This window comes from Bos mutus, chromosome 10 (assembly GCF_027580195.1).
Source record: "Bos mutus isolate GX-2022 chromosome 10, NWIPB_WYAK_1.1, whole genome shotgun sequence".
Lineage (NCBI taxonomy): Eukaryota > Metazoa > Chordata > Mammalia > Artiodactyla > Bovidae > Bos > Bos mutus.
This window is the reverse complement of record NC_091626.1, coordinates 8670059-8683449: the sequence shown is the minus strand read 5'-3', so window position 1 is coordinate 8683449 and position 13391 is coordinate 8670059. Positions and strand designations below refer to the sequence as shown.

The following is a 13391-nucleotide window of genomic DNA, read 5'->3' as shown; positions in this document are numbered from 1 at the left end:
TAAGAACAAACCTGGCAGAATCTCAGACACAAAGTGAACAAGTGAAAAGTGAGGGTGAGACAGTGTTAGGGAATTAAAGAACTACTTCCAAACCGCAGTTCCCCAGTCCTTCCCCTGGCAGGAGGCAGCGTACACATTTAATCAGACCTAAGAATTACCCTGTAAAGAAAGTGAACAGCTACTTGCCTGGGAAGGACTTTTGGTAAGAATGTGGGGGCCTAAGAGAGCAGCAAGGGTTGAGTTTATAGGAAGGAAGCAGGATGGTCAGAGATGAGATGAAATGCAGTTCTACCCAAGAGAAGGATATTCTCAAGTCATCTACACTAGGATAAAGCCAATCTTGCATCTGTTGGTAGAGAGATCAGGCCATTGCTTACCTGCCTCCCAGCTTCACGACCAGGTAACCAGTCATGTCTCACCCACTTAAGAAAACTCCAGCCAGCCCAGCAGGGTAGAGGAGATCCATAGAAATAACACTCACTAACATGTGGAGTAGTGCTACATGCTGCACACTGTTCTAAACACTTGGCATTGTGTGTGTTAATTTACTCAATTCTCAGAACATTCCTATGAAGTGAGTAGTAGTAGTATCCCGTTTTAGAGATGAATAAACTAAGACATAGGAAGAAAACTTGTCTAAAATCTTATAGCTAACATGCAGAACTTGTTGTGTTCATTAATCAAACCTAGTCCTTCATTATAAATACAGACAGACAGCTTAGGATGACCAGACTTTTCAAGAAAGGCATCAATTTGAAAGGGAAGGCTTAAAATGACTTATAACGACTAACCAGTCATGAAGGGAGCAGACGATCTGAGAAAGAGACCAGATATCTTTAAAAATTATAACTAATATCTGATTCCAAAGGACACTTTATCTATAAAGCAAGAATTTATTGCTTACTTTGAGAAAGAGTAATTAGACAATTTAAAGTTATTCTTAGGGATTTAAAAACATAATTCCAAAAGGAATTCAGTAGGTGGAAGATAGACTGGACACAGCTGAAGTCTAATTTAGTATTCCATAAGAGGGTCTCAGTGAGTGAAATCAAGTAGAACAGAAGACAAAAAGACAGGGGTGGAAAATATGAAAGAAAAGTTAAAAGAAGCAGTTCATCCAATAGGTCTGGAAGGACAGAAAAGAGACAATGGAGAAAAGAAAGAAATTAGAGGAGAAAATTTTCCCAAGCAAATGAAATGTACAAGCCTTCAGATTGAAAGGACCCATCAAAGGCCAAACGGGGTGAATGTGAACAACCAGCAAAAAGGCCACATTCTGGTAGAAGTTCTGATAGGGAGAAAACCACTTTAGTATCTTCCAGAGAGAAGAAGAAAAGCAGCTTACCTAAGAATGAACAAGAATGTGAATGGAATCAGATTTCTCCTCAATACTGTCATCAGTTCTGGCGACCAGAAGGCAAGGGACATAACCTTGAAATTTTTGAGGAAGCCAAATGGACATTTTTCAGACCATGGAAAGCAAAGCAAGGGAAGCAAAGATTCCATCAGTTTACCCCCCCAACGACCTTCTTGAAAGGATTACTCAAAGATGCAGTTAGTAAAAAATTTAACCTTTGACAGAGAAAAATAGAATAAAAAAATAGAGAAAGAATTCTACCTGTAAAATCCATCAATATGTAAAAATAATTGTTCATACCTAATGTAAAAAATAAGCTAATGATCTGGAACAAAAAAGTCTCAACATGAACAAGTATGAGGAGGAATGATGGTGTTCTTGTCATGCTTCACAAGAGAATTGACTGATGGCAAAAAGAAGTTTAAATATGGTTTAAAGTGGTAAAGCTAACCTCTAAATTAACAGAAATATGATGCTTATAACATCCAAATGATGAAAGAAGCAAAGGAGTGCTTAAAACTTGACTAGTTTAACAAAGCAGGAAAAGAAAAGAGCATAGTAAATAAAAAACAAAATAAGATGACCAAAAGGGGCCACACATACTAGTGATCAGAATTCAGGTCCATAAGCTGATTTCCACTTATATTGGGCTTGTAAAAACACAATTAAGCATATACTATTTATTAAAACCCCACCTAAAAGAGGGTGGCACAGAAAAAATTGAGAATAAAAAAATAAAATGTTTATTTGTGTGTGTGTTTATTATCAGACATACAAGTTACCAGTCACCACATGAAATATCAGAAGCTTTCTTTTTAAATCAGAAAAACAAAGTTTTACCCTCTTTCAGCACTTTCAGATTTTTATGGAAGTTCTAGACAATACAAAAAGACAAGTAAAACGGTTAGAGGTATAAATCTGGAAAGACACAAGATTATCATTTCTATCCAGCATGTAATTACCAACCCACAAAGTCTTAGAATCAATGAGTTTAGGACAGTGGTATGAATCATTATGTGAAAATCATTAGCATTTCTATGTAGTAGAAATGACCAATTTTAAAACATTATGAGTAAAGTTATTCTGTTTACAAGAACAACAAAAGGAATAATCAATTAACAAGAAATACATGATACCTATGTGTGAATTTTTTTAAACCTGAAACTTTCCTGAAGGCTATAAAAAGATGATATAAATAAAAGTAATAAATCTGCTGTATTCCTAAATGGGAGATAGGACTCTCCCACTTGTTAATCTTCAAATTCAGTGTGATTCTGAGCTCAATTCCAGTAAACCTTTCCAAGGACCTTGACAAATTTCTAAAATTCACCTGGATAAAACGATGTCCAAGAAGAGTCAAAACAAAAATTTAATGAAAAAGCCTTTTTCAATAATAACTTCAAAATATTCTTTAAGGTCACAAGAATATTTTTATTCAGTATAATTCGCTATTGGCACAGGAGTTAGTGAAACAAAACAGAATTTAGAGATTTTGTATATCATGAAGGTGACATTTCATATTAGTGGGGTGAGATTTCATGTCAATTGTGTATGGACCATTTTCTGGAAAAAAATAAAGATACCTTCTTCCCACAGATTACTCCAAAGTAAATTCCAGATGGATTTATTATTTAATCATAAAAACTATAAAAAGTGTTTAGAAATAATATAAACAAAATAATTTTATATCTTTGGGGGCGGGGTGGGCAAAATTCAAGCAAGACACAGTATCCAGAAAGATACAGAGAAAAAGTGACAGGTATGACCATTAAAACTTTTAAGCTTCTCTAAATATTGAAAAAAATATTGATGTTATAACAGGTGAAAGATGGTTAGAAAGTATTACAACATTTTTAGCAGATGAAAGTTTAGTTACCAGAATATATAAAGAACTCTCACAAATTTCAATATAAAGGAATCTAATATGAAAGTGGAGAAAGTTTGAGAATAATTCATTTGCTGAAAATGAAATGCAGAGAGCCAGTAACAATAATACATACAACATTGGTAATAGGGAAATTTTAAAAATTCATTCAAATAGGAAAAGACTTGCAAAATTCTTAAATAATTTTAATGCCCGACAAGGAAGGTGCAGAAAAACGTGTATTCTTATTTACTGTTCGTGGGATTTCAAGTTGGTACCACTTCTTTTTAGGTCAGTTTGGCAGTATTTATCAAATATTAAATATTCATAAACTAAACTTGTCAACTTAGTGATTTCATTTTTAGGGTGTCAGGCTTGGGAAAATATGGTAGCCTGTGATGAAGAAATAGATCTAAGAGTGTTAAGTAACTTGTTTATAATAGAGAAAATTTGCAAATGGGAATTGTTGGGGGAATGCTTAAACAAATTATGATTACATCCCTATTAGGTATGTAGGTTTTGGGTATCTACTATGCATTAAGCACTAAACTGGGTTGTGATAACTCCTTTAGTCGTCGAAGCTAGCTTAAAAGGTTAAGTGCCATTTTTCTTACTTCATAGATAAGGAAACTTGAGCCTCACAAGTTTCTAGGAATCTGTGAAATGAGATTATATGTAGTCTAAGTATATGCATTACAGTTCTTTGTAGAACAGGTAGAATCTCGTCTTACATTAAACTATGACATCATCTGATCCCTTGTAATTAGACTGTTTAGAGCTACCTCATATTAGTACCTTGTCAATCTGGTAATCTATTAATTCTAATAATTTTACATCTGCCATTTCTCATTTTCACCATTCCCCTATCTATATCAAGACATCTGTGTTTAGCCCCATGTTCAACCAAAGGAGATGAGAAGAAAAATGTGGTCGGCAAAAAAAAAGAACTATAAGGAGAGAGAAGAGAGCAATTTTTAAGAAAAGGACAAAATATTTAAAAGGAGGATCACAGAAAACTCTGGAGGACACCCTAAATCACTAATATAAATGGAAGTAAATTTTCCCCAAAATAAAGAGGAAACATTCCTTCTTACTCCTTACTAAGCCAAATCTTGCTTAGAAGCTAAGACTGGGTAATCAAGTATTTTATGTACTAATTATATTAATTAGGTTTTGCATTCATTTGTGTGTAACAGAAGCCTGTCTATAGTGACTTCACCACACAGGATGTTGTTTATTATTCTTCTGGTCAGCAGTTAAGAGCAGCTAGACTGTCTCCACATGTCTTCTCTGCATGTCTTCCAGCAGAAGGTCTTCCCAACTTTTTGTTCCATGAACTAATTTCATTAGCAAGTGCCATTCATCCTAGGGGTCACAAGATGGCTTCTGTAATTCCAGGATTCCATCTGCATTCTAGCCCCCTCCCCAAACAAAGGAATGAAGTGACTGGGAGGGAGGAGCCCGTGTGTGTTGGAAAAGCAAAACTTTCCCAGGAGTCCCCAACAGCCTTCTGTTTAGGCTTCATTGGTCATAACTGGGTCACTTGATCAGTTCAGCTGTTACTAATACAAGAGGCTGAGAGAGACGATGTTCAGGTGGGCACATTGTCTCCCTGAAAAGAATCAGGATGATTTCAGGAAAGAAGAAAAAGAAAAGTATTACTTAGTAAGTGTCTGCCACAGCCGTGTTCCAATTTCATTACATTATTTGCCCCACAAGACCCATTGTGGATGAACTTAACAGCCTTAGTTTTTCATATGTAAATACATGGTAATCATTTTACCAATCACAGAATAATGAATAAAATATAAAATAAGTGTAAGAATAAAGTATATAATATACAAATAAAACATAACATATAAATAATAAATATATAATAAAATAAATAAGAATAATAAAATAAAATATGCATTACCAAAAAGTAACAGAAGTGAAACATATCCAGTCAAGCTGAATCATATATATTCATCTCTCATTCATTGGTTGTTGCTTGTGGGGGCATTTCAGAATCACGTTTACCTCCCCTCAACCCCAGAATGAAGCCTGCTCCTTAGCCACCTTGATTTTCATACATGCCTTAGAAGGCAGGTCTACTTTCCCTTCTTTCTGTGCTCTTGCCCCCTTCTCCCTGGGCATCAGTGCCCTAAAGCTGCTTAACCAAGGGGTCTAGGGGTCCTTTTCAGGAGTGTTGGAAAGAAGTCACTTCATCTATAATTTAAAAGAAATCACAAGGGACTCTCTCTTCCGCGTGCGTGCTCTCTCTCTCTCTCTCTCCCCCTCTCTCCCTCCCCCTCCCCACGCACTCCTCCACTCCCTTCTCTTCGAGAGTCTTGGATTATCCTGCTATCTTGTAAATAAAATAGAGCTGTAACACTGAAAAAAAAAAAAAGAAAAGAAATCACAAGTAAAGATAGTATAGTGTGTGTAATTTAACCCAGTGGCCACAACTCTTAAAATTGTATACATCTTAGTGAAATATTTATACCACATAATCCCGATATGTACTGTATGTGTGTCTCACTATGCAAACATATTATGTATATACTGAAGTATTCAGTTCAGTTCAGTCACTCAGTCATGTCCGACTCTTTGCAACCCCATGAATCGCAGCACGCCAGGCCTCCCTGTCCGTCACCAACTCCCGGAGTTCACTCAGACTCACGTCCATAGAGTCGGTGATGCCATCCAGCCATCTCATCCTATGTCATCCCCTTCTCCTCCTGCCCCCAATCCCTCCCAGCATCAGAGTCTTTTCCAATGAGTCAACTCTTCGCATGAGGTGGCCAAAGTATTGGAGTTTTGAAGTATTATGTACAGACAAAAATAGAACTTCAGATGGGATGAGAAAAAAATTAATATAATTGATAGTTTTTTTTCCTCAGTGGATTTTCTGCCTCAGTGGAGTGCCAGGTCCTTTCCCACTTTGGAGCACACTTATTTATCTAGTTATTTGAAGCTGGGAGTTTATATTTAACACTAAATTAGTTCATAATATATATACTATCCATTTACTACTTTATCAGCCTCTAAGTATTTCTCTTCATGTGGCTTAGCCTTCCAGTACCTCTACCCGCAACACTTCTATCTTAAGGACTCCATCTGTGCTGTTCTGGAAGAAATATCTCCCTCCCTTCCAGGCCTGATCCATTGGCCTAGTTCTTATGCTCTTAGTCCCAATCTCGTTTACCTGGGCTAACACCTCACTCTGTTTCTTTGTTTTGCACCAACCTCTAATTACTTTGGAGCTGCCTTAAGCATTTTTCTTTTGCCTCTGCATCCTCAGGAAGCCTCTGCTGCTCTCTGTCCCCCGTCTTTCGCTGCCAGTCTTTCCACTGAACTTCAGCTCATTGCATCCTGCATTCTTCCTCCAGTTTGAACTGCATTACTAAGTCAGCTGTTACACATGCTGCTTTTTATTCCTCCCTGCAATGTTTGACTCACACCTTTTCTTCCCAACCACTCTTTTTCCAGTTCTCTTCTGCAAGTTGTACCACTTCTGTTTTTATTTACATGCAGGTGTCCACTTTATCCTTTTTCTTGTCATATCCTCTTTTCCTATGTGATCTTATCTACATACAAGGCTTCAGCCCTTCCCCATATATTCTGGTTGCTTCTAAACTCATGTATACTGCCCTGAACTGTTTTCTGATTGATGATTTGTATTTCCAGTTATCTGTTAAATATCTCTTCCTGGGTGACACAGGGGTACTCAAAATATAGCATGATTTAATCCAAGTCATTTTGTTTAATCCTCTAAACTACTCTTCATTGAAGAAAGTCATCCTTCCAGTCATTCACGTTAAATGGTTCAAGGTCTCTTCCTCCCGTCCATCACTGCATCTGTCCCTTTTAACTCTGAAACACCCCTGTCTTCGGCATTTCCTCCCAGGGAAGCAGCCTTGTATAGTCAAGTAAAAATATATATATAGAGAGAGAGCTATATGGCAGCAAACATGATATAGCTGACTTTGGAATAGGATAGACCTCGGTTCAAATCTCAGTGCTACTGTGTTCAGACCTTCATACTAGTTGTGTGACCTTGGGCATATTGTTTAGCTTGTCTTGGTGAATTAGGGATAACAGAAGGTACCTCTTAGGATCACTGTTAGGACGCACTAAAGCAGCACACACAGTCAGTGCTGGAAACCCCTGCTTGGACTGTTGATTCGTCTCCTTGCTGACCTCCCTGGCTTGAGTTCCTCTTGCACACCACCTCATACAGTGCCGGCACAGTCTATAAAATACATAGGCGATTGTTTGTTTATTTTCCTGTGTCAGAAGGCTCTGGTAGTTTCCTTTTTTTTTTTTTTTTCCATGATACTTTGAAGCACATTGGTCTGAGTTATGAGAATAAAGTAATCATATACTTTGTCATACAAATCAGGACATTTCAGATAGTGACAGGAGACATGAACTGAACAAGATCCCAGGACAACTGCCATGGAGAACTAGGCCTGCAGCTGTGTATGCTATTCTCTGCAGAGTGTCCCCAGTCTTTTGACACTCCCTCTGCTCACCATTCCCAAAATATAGGTCTAGAATCCATAGAATGTCCCTCTCCCTCCTTTTGGAAGTAAACTTACCTCTGCCTCACTCCTGCAGAGTTAACCAGCCCCTCTTTTTGGACTATGATACTTTCCACATATCTCTAACATTGTACTTATCTTTCTGTTATAAACATAATTGAACTCTTTCTCTGTCACTAAACTTGTGAACTTCAAGGGCCAATTTTACTTGTCTTTAAATCCCCAGACACTCAGAGAGTACGTGAGATCAAGTTTATATTCAGTAAATGTTTATTGAATTAATAAATAAATTGGGTTTATTGATTTGCCTTGGGCAATCCATGTGTGAATAATTCAGAATCATTGTTTTCTTTTTAGTCTAGTCCTTACCTTGTTCCATTAAAGAAAATGGCAGCTTAGAAGATTATAGTATATAATAATAGCATAAAATCGAAGTGGATTTTCTTCTCTTTCCTTATATTTTAATATTTATCCCTACCCCACCGTTCAAGAAAGCGTTTCTCTTAACCTTGTGTTTGCTGGGTTTTGGGGTTTTTTGCTTGCATAGAAATATTTTTATTTACTCTTTGCTTTTCTTCTCTTTATATATGACATTGTTTTTATTGAAGAATAAGTTCATCCATAACACAGAACTTCAGTGTTCAGCTTGATGAATTTTTATGTGTACCACCAAATCAAAGTTTTGAACATCTAGAGCCCTCCAGAAAGGTCTCCCATTCTTCCCCATAGATACCACCTTTCCTATAGAAGTGACTGCAATTCTGTGTTCTCTATCCATGAGTTAGTTTTGGTATCATACAATATGTATATTCGTTTCTGGCTTCTTTCACTCAAGGTTAGGTCTGTGGAATCATCTTTTATGTGTAACAGTAGGGTTTTTTTTTTTTAATTCTTTTTTTGTGTGTGTGTGTGTGAAATAAAGTTTTATTAAAGTATAAAGGAGATAGAGAAAGCTTCTGACATAGGCATCAGAAGGGGGTAGAAAGAGTACCCCTTTTTTTAATTCTTATGTAATATCTCACTGACTGTATCACAATTCATTTATCCTTTCTATTATCCATGGGCACTTGGGTTTTTCATTTGGGGCTATTAATAATAAAACTGTGATTAATATTATTGTACAGGTTTTCTTTTTATAGTACATAAACACTTATTAACACTTGGTATTATTTTGTTAGCACACATCTTAACACGGTATGGTCACTCCATTTTATTCTTTATTTAAAAATTGATAGCTTTAAAAAGATATCTTAAACTAAGACTAAAGTGCTCCATTTTGTACACTTTTACTGAAAAGTTGAAGACAAGATGTTCTCTACCAGATAAGCTGCATTAAATGTTCCTCTGGAGCTTCCCTTGTGGCTCAGATGGTAAAGCATCTGCCTACATTGTGGGAGACACAGGTTCGATCCCTGGATCAGGAAGTTCTCCTGGAGAAGGAAATGGCAACCCACTCCAGTACTCTTGCCTGGAAAATCCCATGGACAAAGGAGCCCGGTGGGCCACAGTCCATGGGGTCACAAAGAGTCAGACACCACTGAGCGACTTCACTTCACTCACTTCACTTCACTTATCTACCAGATAAGTTGCATAGATATCCGGTAGATAACTTATTTACCCAGATAAGTTGCATTAAGTACTCTCTTGTAATTGCTCCTTACCTATTTTTAAAAGTTCTATGTCAAATGGCATATTTATCATAACTGCAAATAATAGGCTTTCCAGTTGAGATAACAGATGTATTTCTTTGCAAATAGTGATGAGAAATATTTCAAGCCTTTTTAGCTGTGATATTTAAGGCAAACATCTTATATGCTTTAATTGTACCTGTTTAACTGCATAGTGTTAAGAATGTCTATTTGTTAAGCATTTAGTCAGCTTTAATGTGTTTTTTCTTTAGTACCAAGGATGATTGCTTCAGTGTTAATATTCAGCCTCCTGTTGGAGAACTGCTTTTACCTGTGGCCATGTCAGAGAAAGATTTTAAGAAGGAGCAAGGTGAGAGATCATTACCATTTACTAGAAATTGGCATCCCAGATAAGTGTGCTCATTCCTCTGGCTGAGCTCTAAAATAAATTACCATATGCACACAGCTATTAACAGATGTCAATGTACAATCTTCCAAGTTTTGCTAATGCTGTGTGTTTATAAAGTAGTCTTAAAGGTATATGTTTGTCTGCATCACTGGTATACTTAAAAATTGATTACTATGTCTTTTAAATAATAAATTGATTCTTAATTAACTTTTCAGTCCTGGGAATTTTGGCTTGTCAACCTAATGATGTATTCATGTGTTTTGTATTAGTGAGAATGTCAGGAATTTGGGACTTAGCAGAGTCCCATCACAGTACGTGTTATGTGTATGTATTTCCTTTCACTATAGGACTGTTTTTTTGTGTTCTGCTAATAGTATTTTTCCCTGTTAGAGTGCCCTGTCCTTCAAAATAAAGTCCTAATTGTAGCATTAAAATATTAAAATATCTCTATTTTCTTTTGATCTTATTCTGTATTAAAGAAATGCTATGCTGTAAGGCTGTATCAGAGCTGAAGCAAATTAAAATAAGCAACAAAAAAGAAAATATTTTGTTTTTTCAGAATTTTGAAATTTCATTTTGCGAATGAAAGTGTTAATATCTTGGACTTGACCTAGAGTTAAGCGTATTTTATTAAAAATAATTTTCTTCTTATATAAATAAGGGGAAACAACTGCCTCATTCTATGTATTTAATTAAGAATAGCATTTATAAAACCAGGACATATTTAAATAGTATAGTCAGCAATTTTTTAAAGTTTATATGAATCCAGGCTATGTTTTTCTTTGAAAGGAGTTATCAAAGATTCCCTTCATCTTGAGGTCATTAATTCATACCTGTCAAGCTTTCATGAAGTACTAGGCGCACACAAATACCTGAGGAGAAGGGCTTGCTTCCTGGCCCTGCATCTTTATAGTGCCAGAGGTTGGGTGGTTTCACTATGAACCTTTGCAGTTCAGTGTCCAGAAGACCTGTTGTAGAAGAATCTCACAAAGAAACTCAAATAGGACTGTAAATTAATGGTAATCTTTTATTCTTCTGCCTTATTTGTAAGTGATAAAGAGTGACTAAATCCATCTTTGCATTTTTCTTGGAAGTTGGTTATTGCTGTAGAAGAAAGTCCTATCTGTGATTTTATTTTTCCATTGCCAAATTGAATTGATTCTTACATTTGCTATTCTTACCCTTTGCTGGCTAAAGCCTGCCTCTCTGCTTTACACCTGCTCAGCAAACCCAGGTGAGTGGCACACAGGAGCTGAGTAAGCCTTGACACGTTTATTGTGAAGGGGATAGTCCTTTTTCGAAAAGTGCAGCTAAAGTTTCTCTAAAGCAGTAGGTTATTGTATACCTTTTCTCTTCCTCAGCTTTGGTTTAGAATATGTACTTGATACTCGATCAAGTTTTTTTGTGCTCTGTTGTGACTGAGGGATTTCTTCCCTGACTAGCCATACAGAACCGTAATCGCGTGAGAGAGGTGTGCTTGGAGAGCAGCTGTGGTCCTCTGTGGAGCTGTTGCCAAAATTCCTTTTTCTTCTGCCATTTTACTTCTATGGTTGTTGATTATTTGTCTGAATAAATCTGGCAGCTGTTTGCTATGTTTAATAGAGCAGAAAGGCTACTCTGAATAAAGCTATTTGAAAATTTGTTTATATGAAGTATTTGTAAATCCTTGCAAGTCTCTTGGCATTTCTGTATCATTCTTTCTGTCTTCCTGAATTCATTCTTTGATATGGGACTTGATGCTGGCAAATTTACCACAGGTTTAAAGAGTCTTTTCAATAGCATCGTTTTAGTTCTAGATTTCAGCTGCTTTGGTAATAGAGGTCTCAATTCTCAACTTTACACATGTATTTGTTTCTTACATCACTCTAGGAAGAGCTTAGCTTATTTTGCAGAAGATACCTAGAAATGACTCATTAACTGGAAATTCTAAATCAGAATAAAAATCAGTTTCCTCAGATTTTTATCAATGCCGGTAAATTTAAGAAATGTCTATGTGTGTCATTACATGCTAGCTTTAACTGGTTTTTCTACTTTAAATAAAATGAATTTATACACTTAATATCTCATTTCACAGGGCATAGATTTCAAGACTCAAGAAATGTATTAACTGTATTAACTAGGATTTAACTGAAGAAATTATAAACTAAAAAAAAAGAATATGGTTCTATTTTTATACTACAGATGTGCATATTTGAAAAATGTGTATAATGTTAATTAAGAATACTTCTGTCAGGTTGTACGTATCAGATTAATATTTTTTAAAGCGAAAACGTTTTGTTTCTGGTATATAGCATGATCTGTCCCTTAGCTCAGTTGTTGCGTTTACAGTTCCATGACCAAACGTGCATTTCTGTAAGGTTGGTGGTCCAAGTGCTAAACAAAAGATCGGTTTAGTCTATATTTTGAAGTTATCCAGAGTATTCATATTATGAGCCTTAACCAGAAGGTGTGTTTGTTTCATTATTATGAATTTTGATCCTTGCAGAATTAGTTCATGATCTAGCTGTGGGATGATTTCAGTACTATAAAGTGAGATGTTTTATTTTTAAACATGTAATTTCGTTTCTTGAAGCAGTTTTAATTGTTTGAGACCCAAGGAAAGTGGTTATTCCAAATTTCCCTTCTTATTTGCTTTCTTCTTAAGAATTAAATTGGAAATCTAAAACATTCAGAAAATTTTTTAGATCTTCTTTTCTTATTTTATTTACATTTCAGCAGTCCGTTACAGCTGATTAACCTAAGTGCTGTCCACTGCCTCACCAAAATGTAAATTTTAATGAGGCAGCATATTCTGCAGTCTTGAGAATTTTAAAATATTCTTCCTATTACCTGACGACCTTCATTAGGTATGAGCAGGCTGTATAGTGGTTAAAGAATGTTTTTGTAGAAGAAACTTTTAATGATATCTTGGCATATTTTTCTTTTTCGTTAATTTAAGAATACCTGATATATTTTGATTTAGGAAAAAATCTCTGGTTTAAGAAACCTAGAATGGTTACTTAATTTTATTATGATTTATGCCTCCATCTTATGGGTTCCTAGCTAGCAAGATGCTAATTCTTTAAATGGTCAGACATTTACTATTTTCTGGCCCTTAACCACCACAAGCAATCATATTTGATGCCCCTTAATTAGAGCACCTTTTTTTCTTTCCAGGTTCTTTTTCCACCTCAGCAATCGAGACAATACATTTGCTTACCATGCTGCTCTCCTAAGTGTTCTTTTGCATGTAAATTAATCTTGATTCAGTTTACACTGTCATGCTGAGTGGTACAAATTGCCTATAACAATAAAACAGCATGAGTTAAAAATAAAGGGGGGTGGGAAGGCAGATTGAATGTGTGCCTTACTTGATAGGATGTTACTTTGCTTTATGCCAATACATTAGCTGACGATAATGAATCTTCTGTTCTGAAAAGCATGGTTTAGTTGATTTTTTTAATTTTACTTCAATGGAGCAGTACCTTGTCTCTTACAGACCAAGTTAGACAAACCATTAATGACAAGAGTGTTAAGGTTAAATATGAAGCAATGCATTCACTTCTCTGAGTGCTATCCATCTTTCCATTTACAGGAGCTTGACAAAAGTACTGGCTTTGTACAACAT

General features: G+C 35.9%; 1 protein-coding gene across 2 annotated transcripts in view; it reads left to right on the top strand.

Annotated features, from left to right (window-relative positions):
- The window catches only part of AP3B1 (adaptor related protein complex 3 subunit beta 1), a 235741-nt gene that overhangs the window by 207034 nt on the left and 15316 nt on the right, over window positions 1–13391 (top strand). For both annotated transcript variants that reach the window (XM_070377253.1, XM_005899718.3), the window contains one exon: window positions 9648–9745. In XM_070377253.1, the coding sequence (XP_070233354.1) occupies window positions 9648–9745 (98 nt within the window). The remainder of the gene's footprint in view (window positions 1–9647; window positions 9746–13391) is intronic.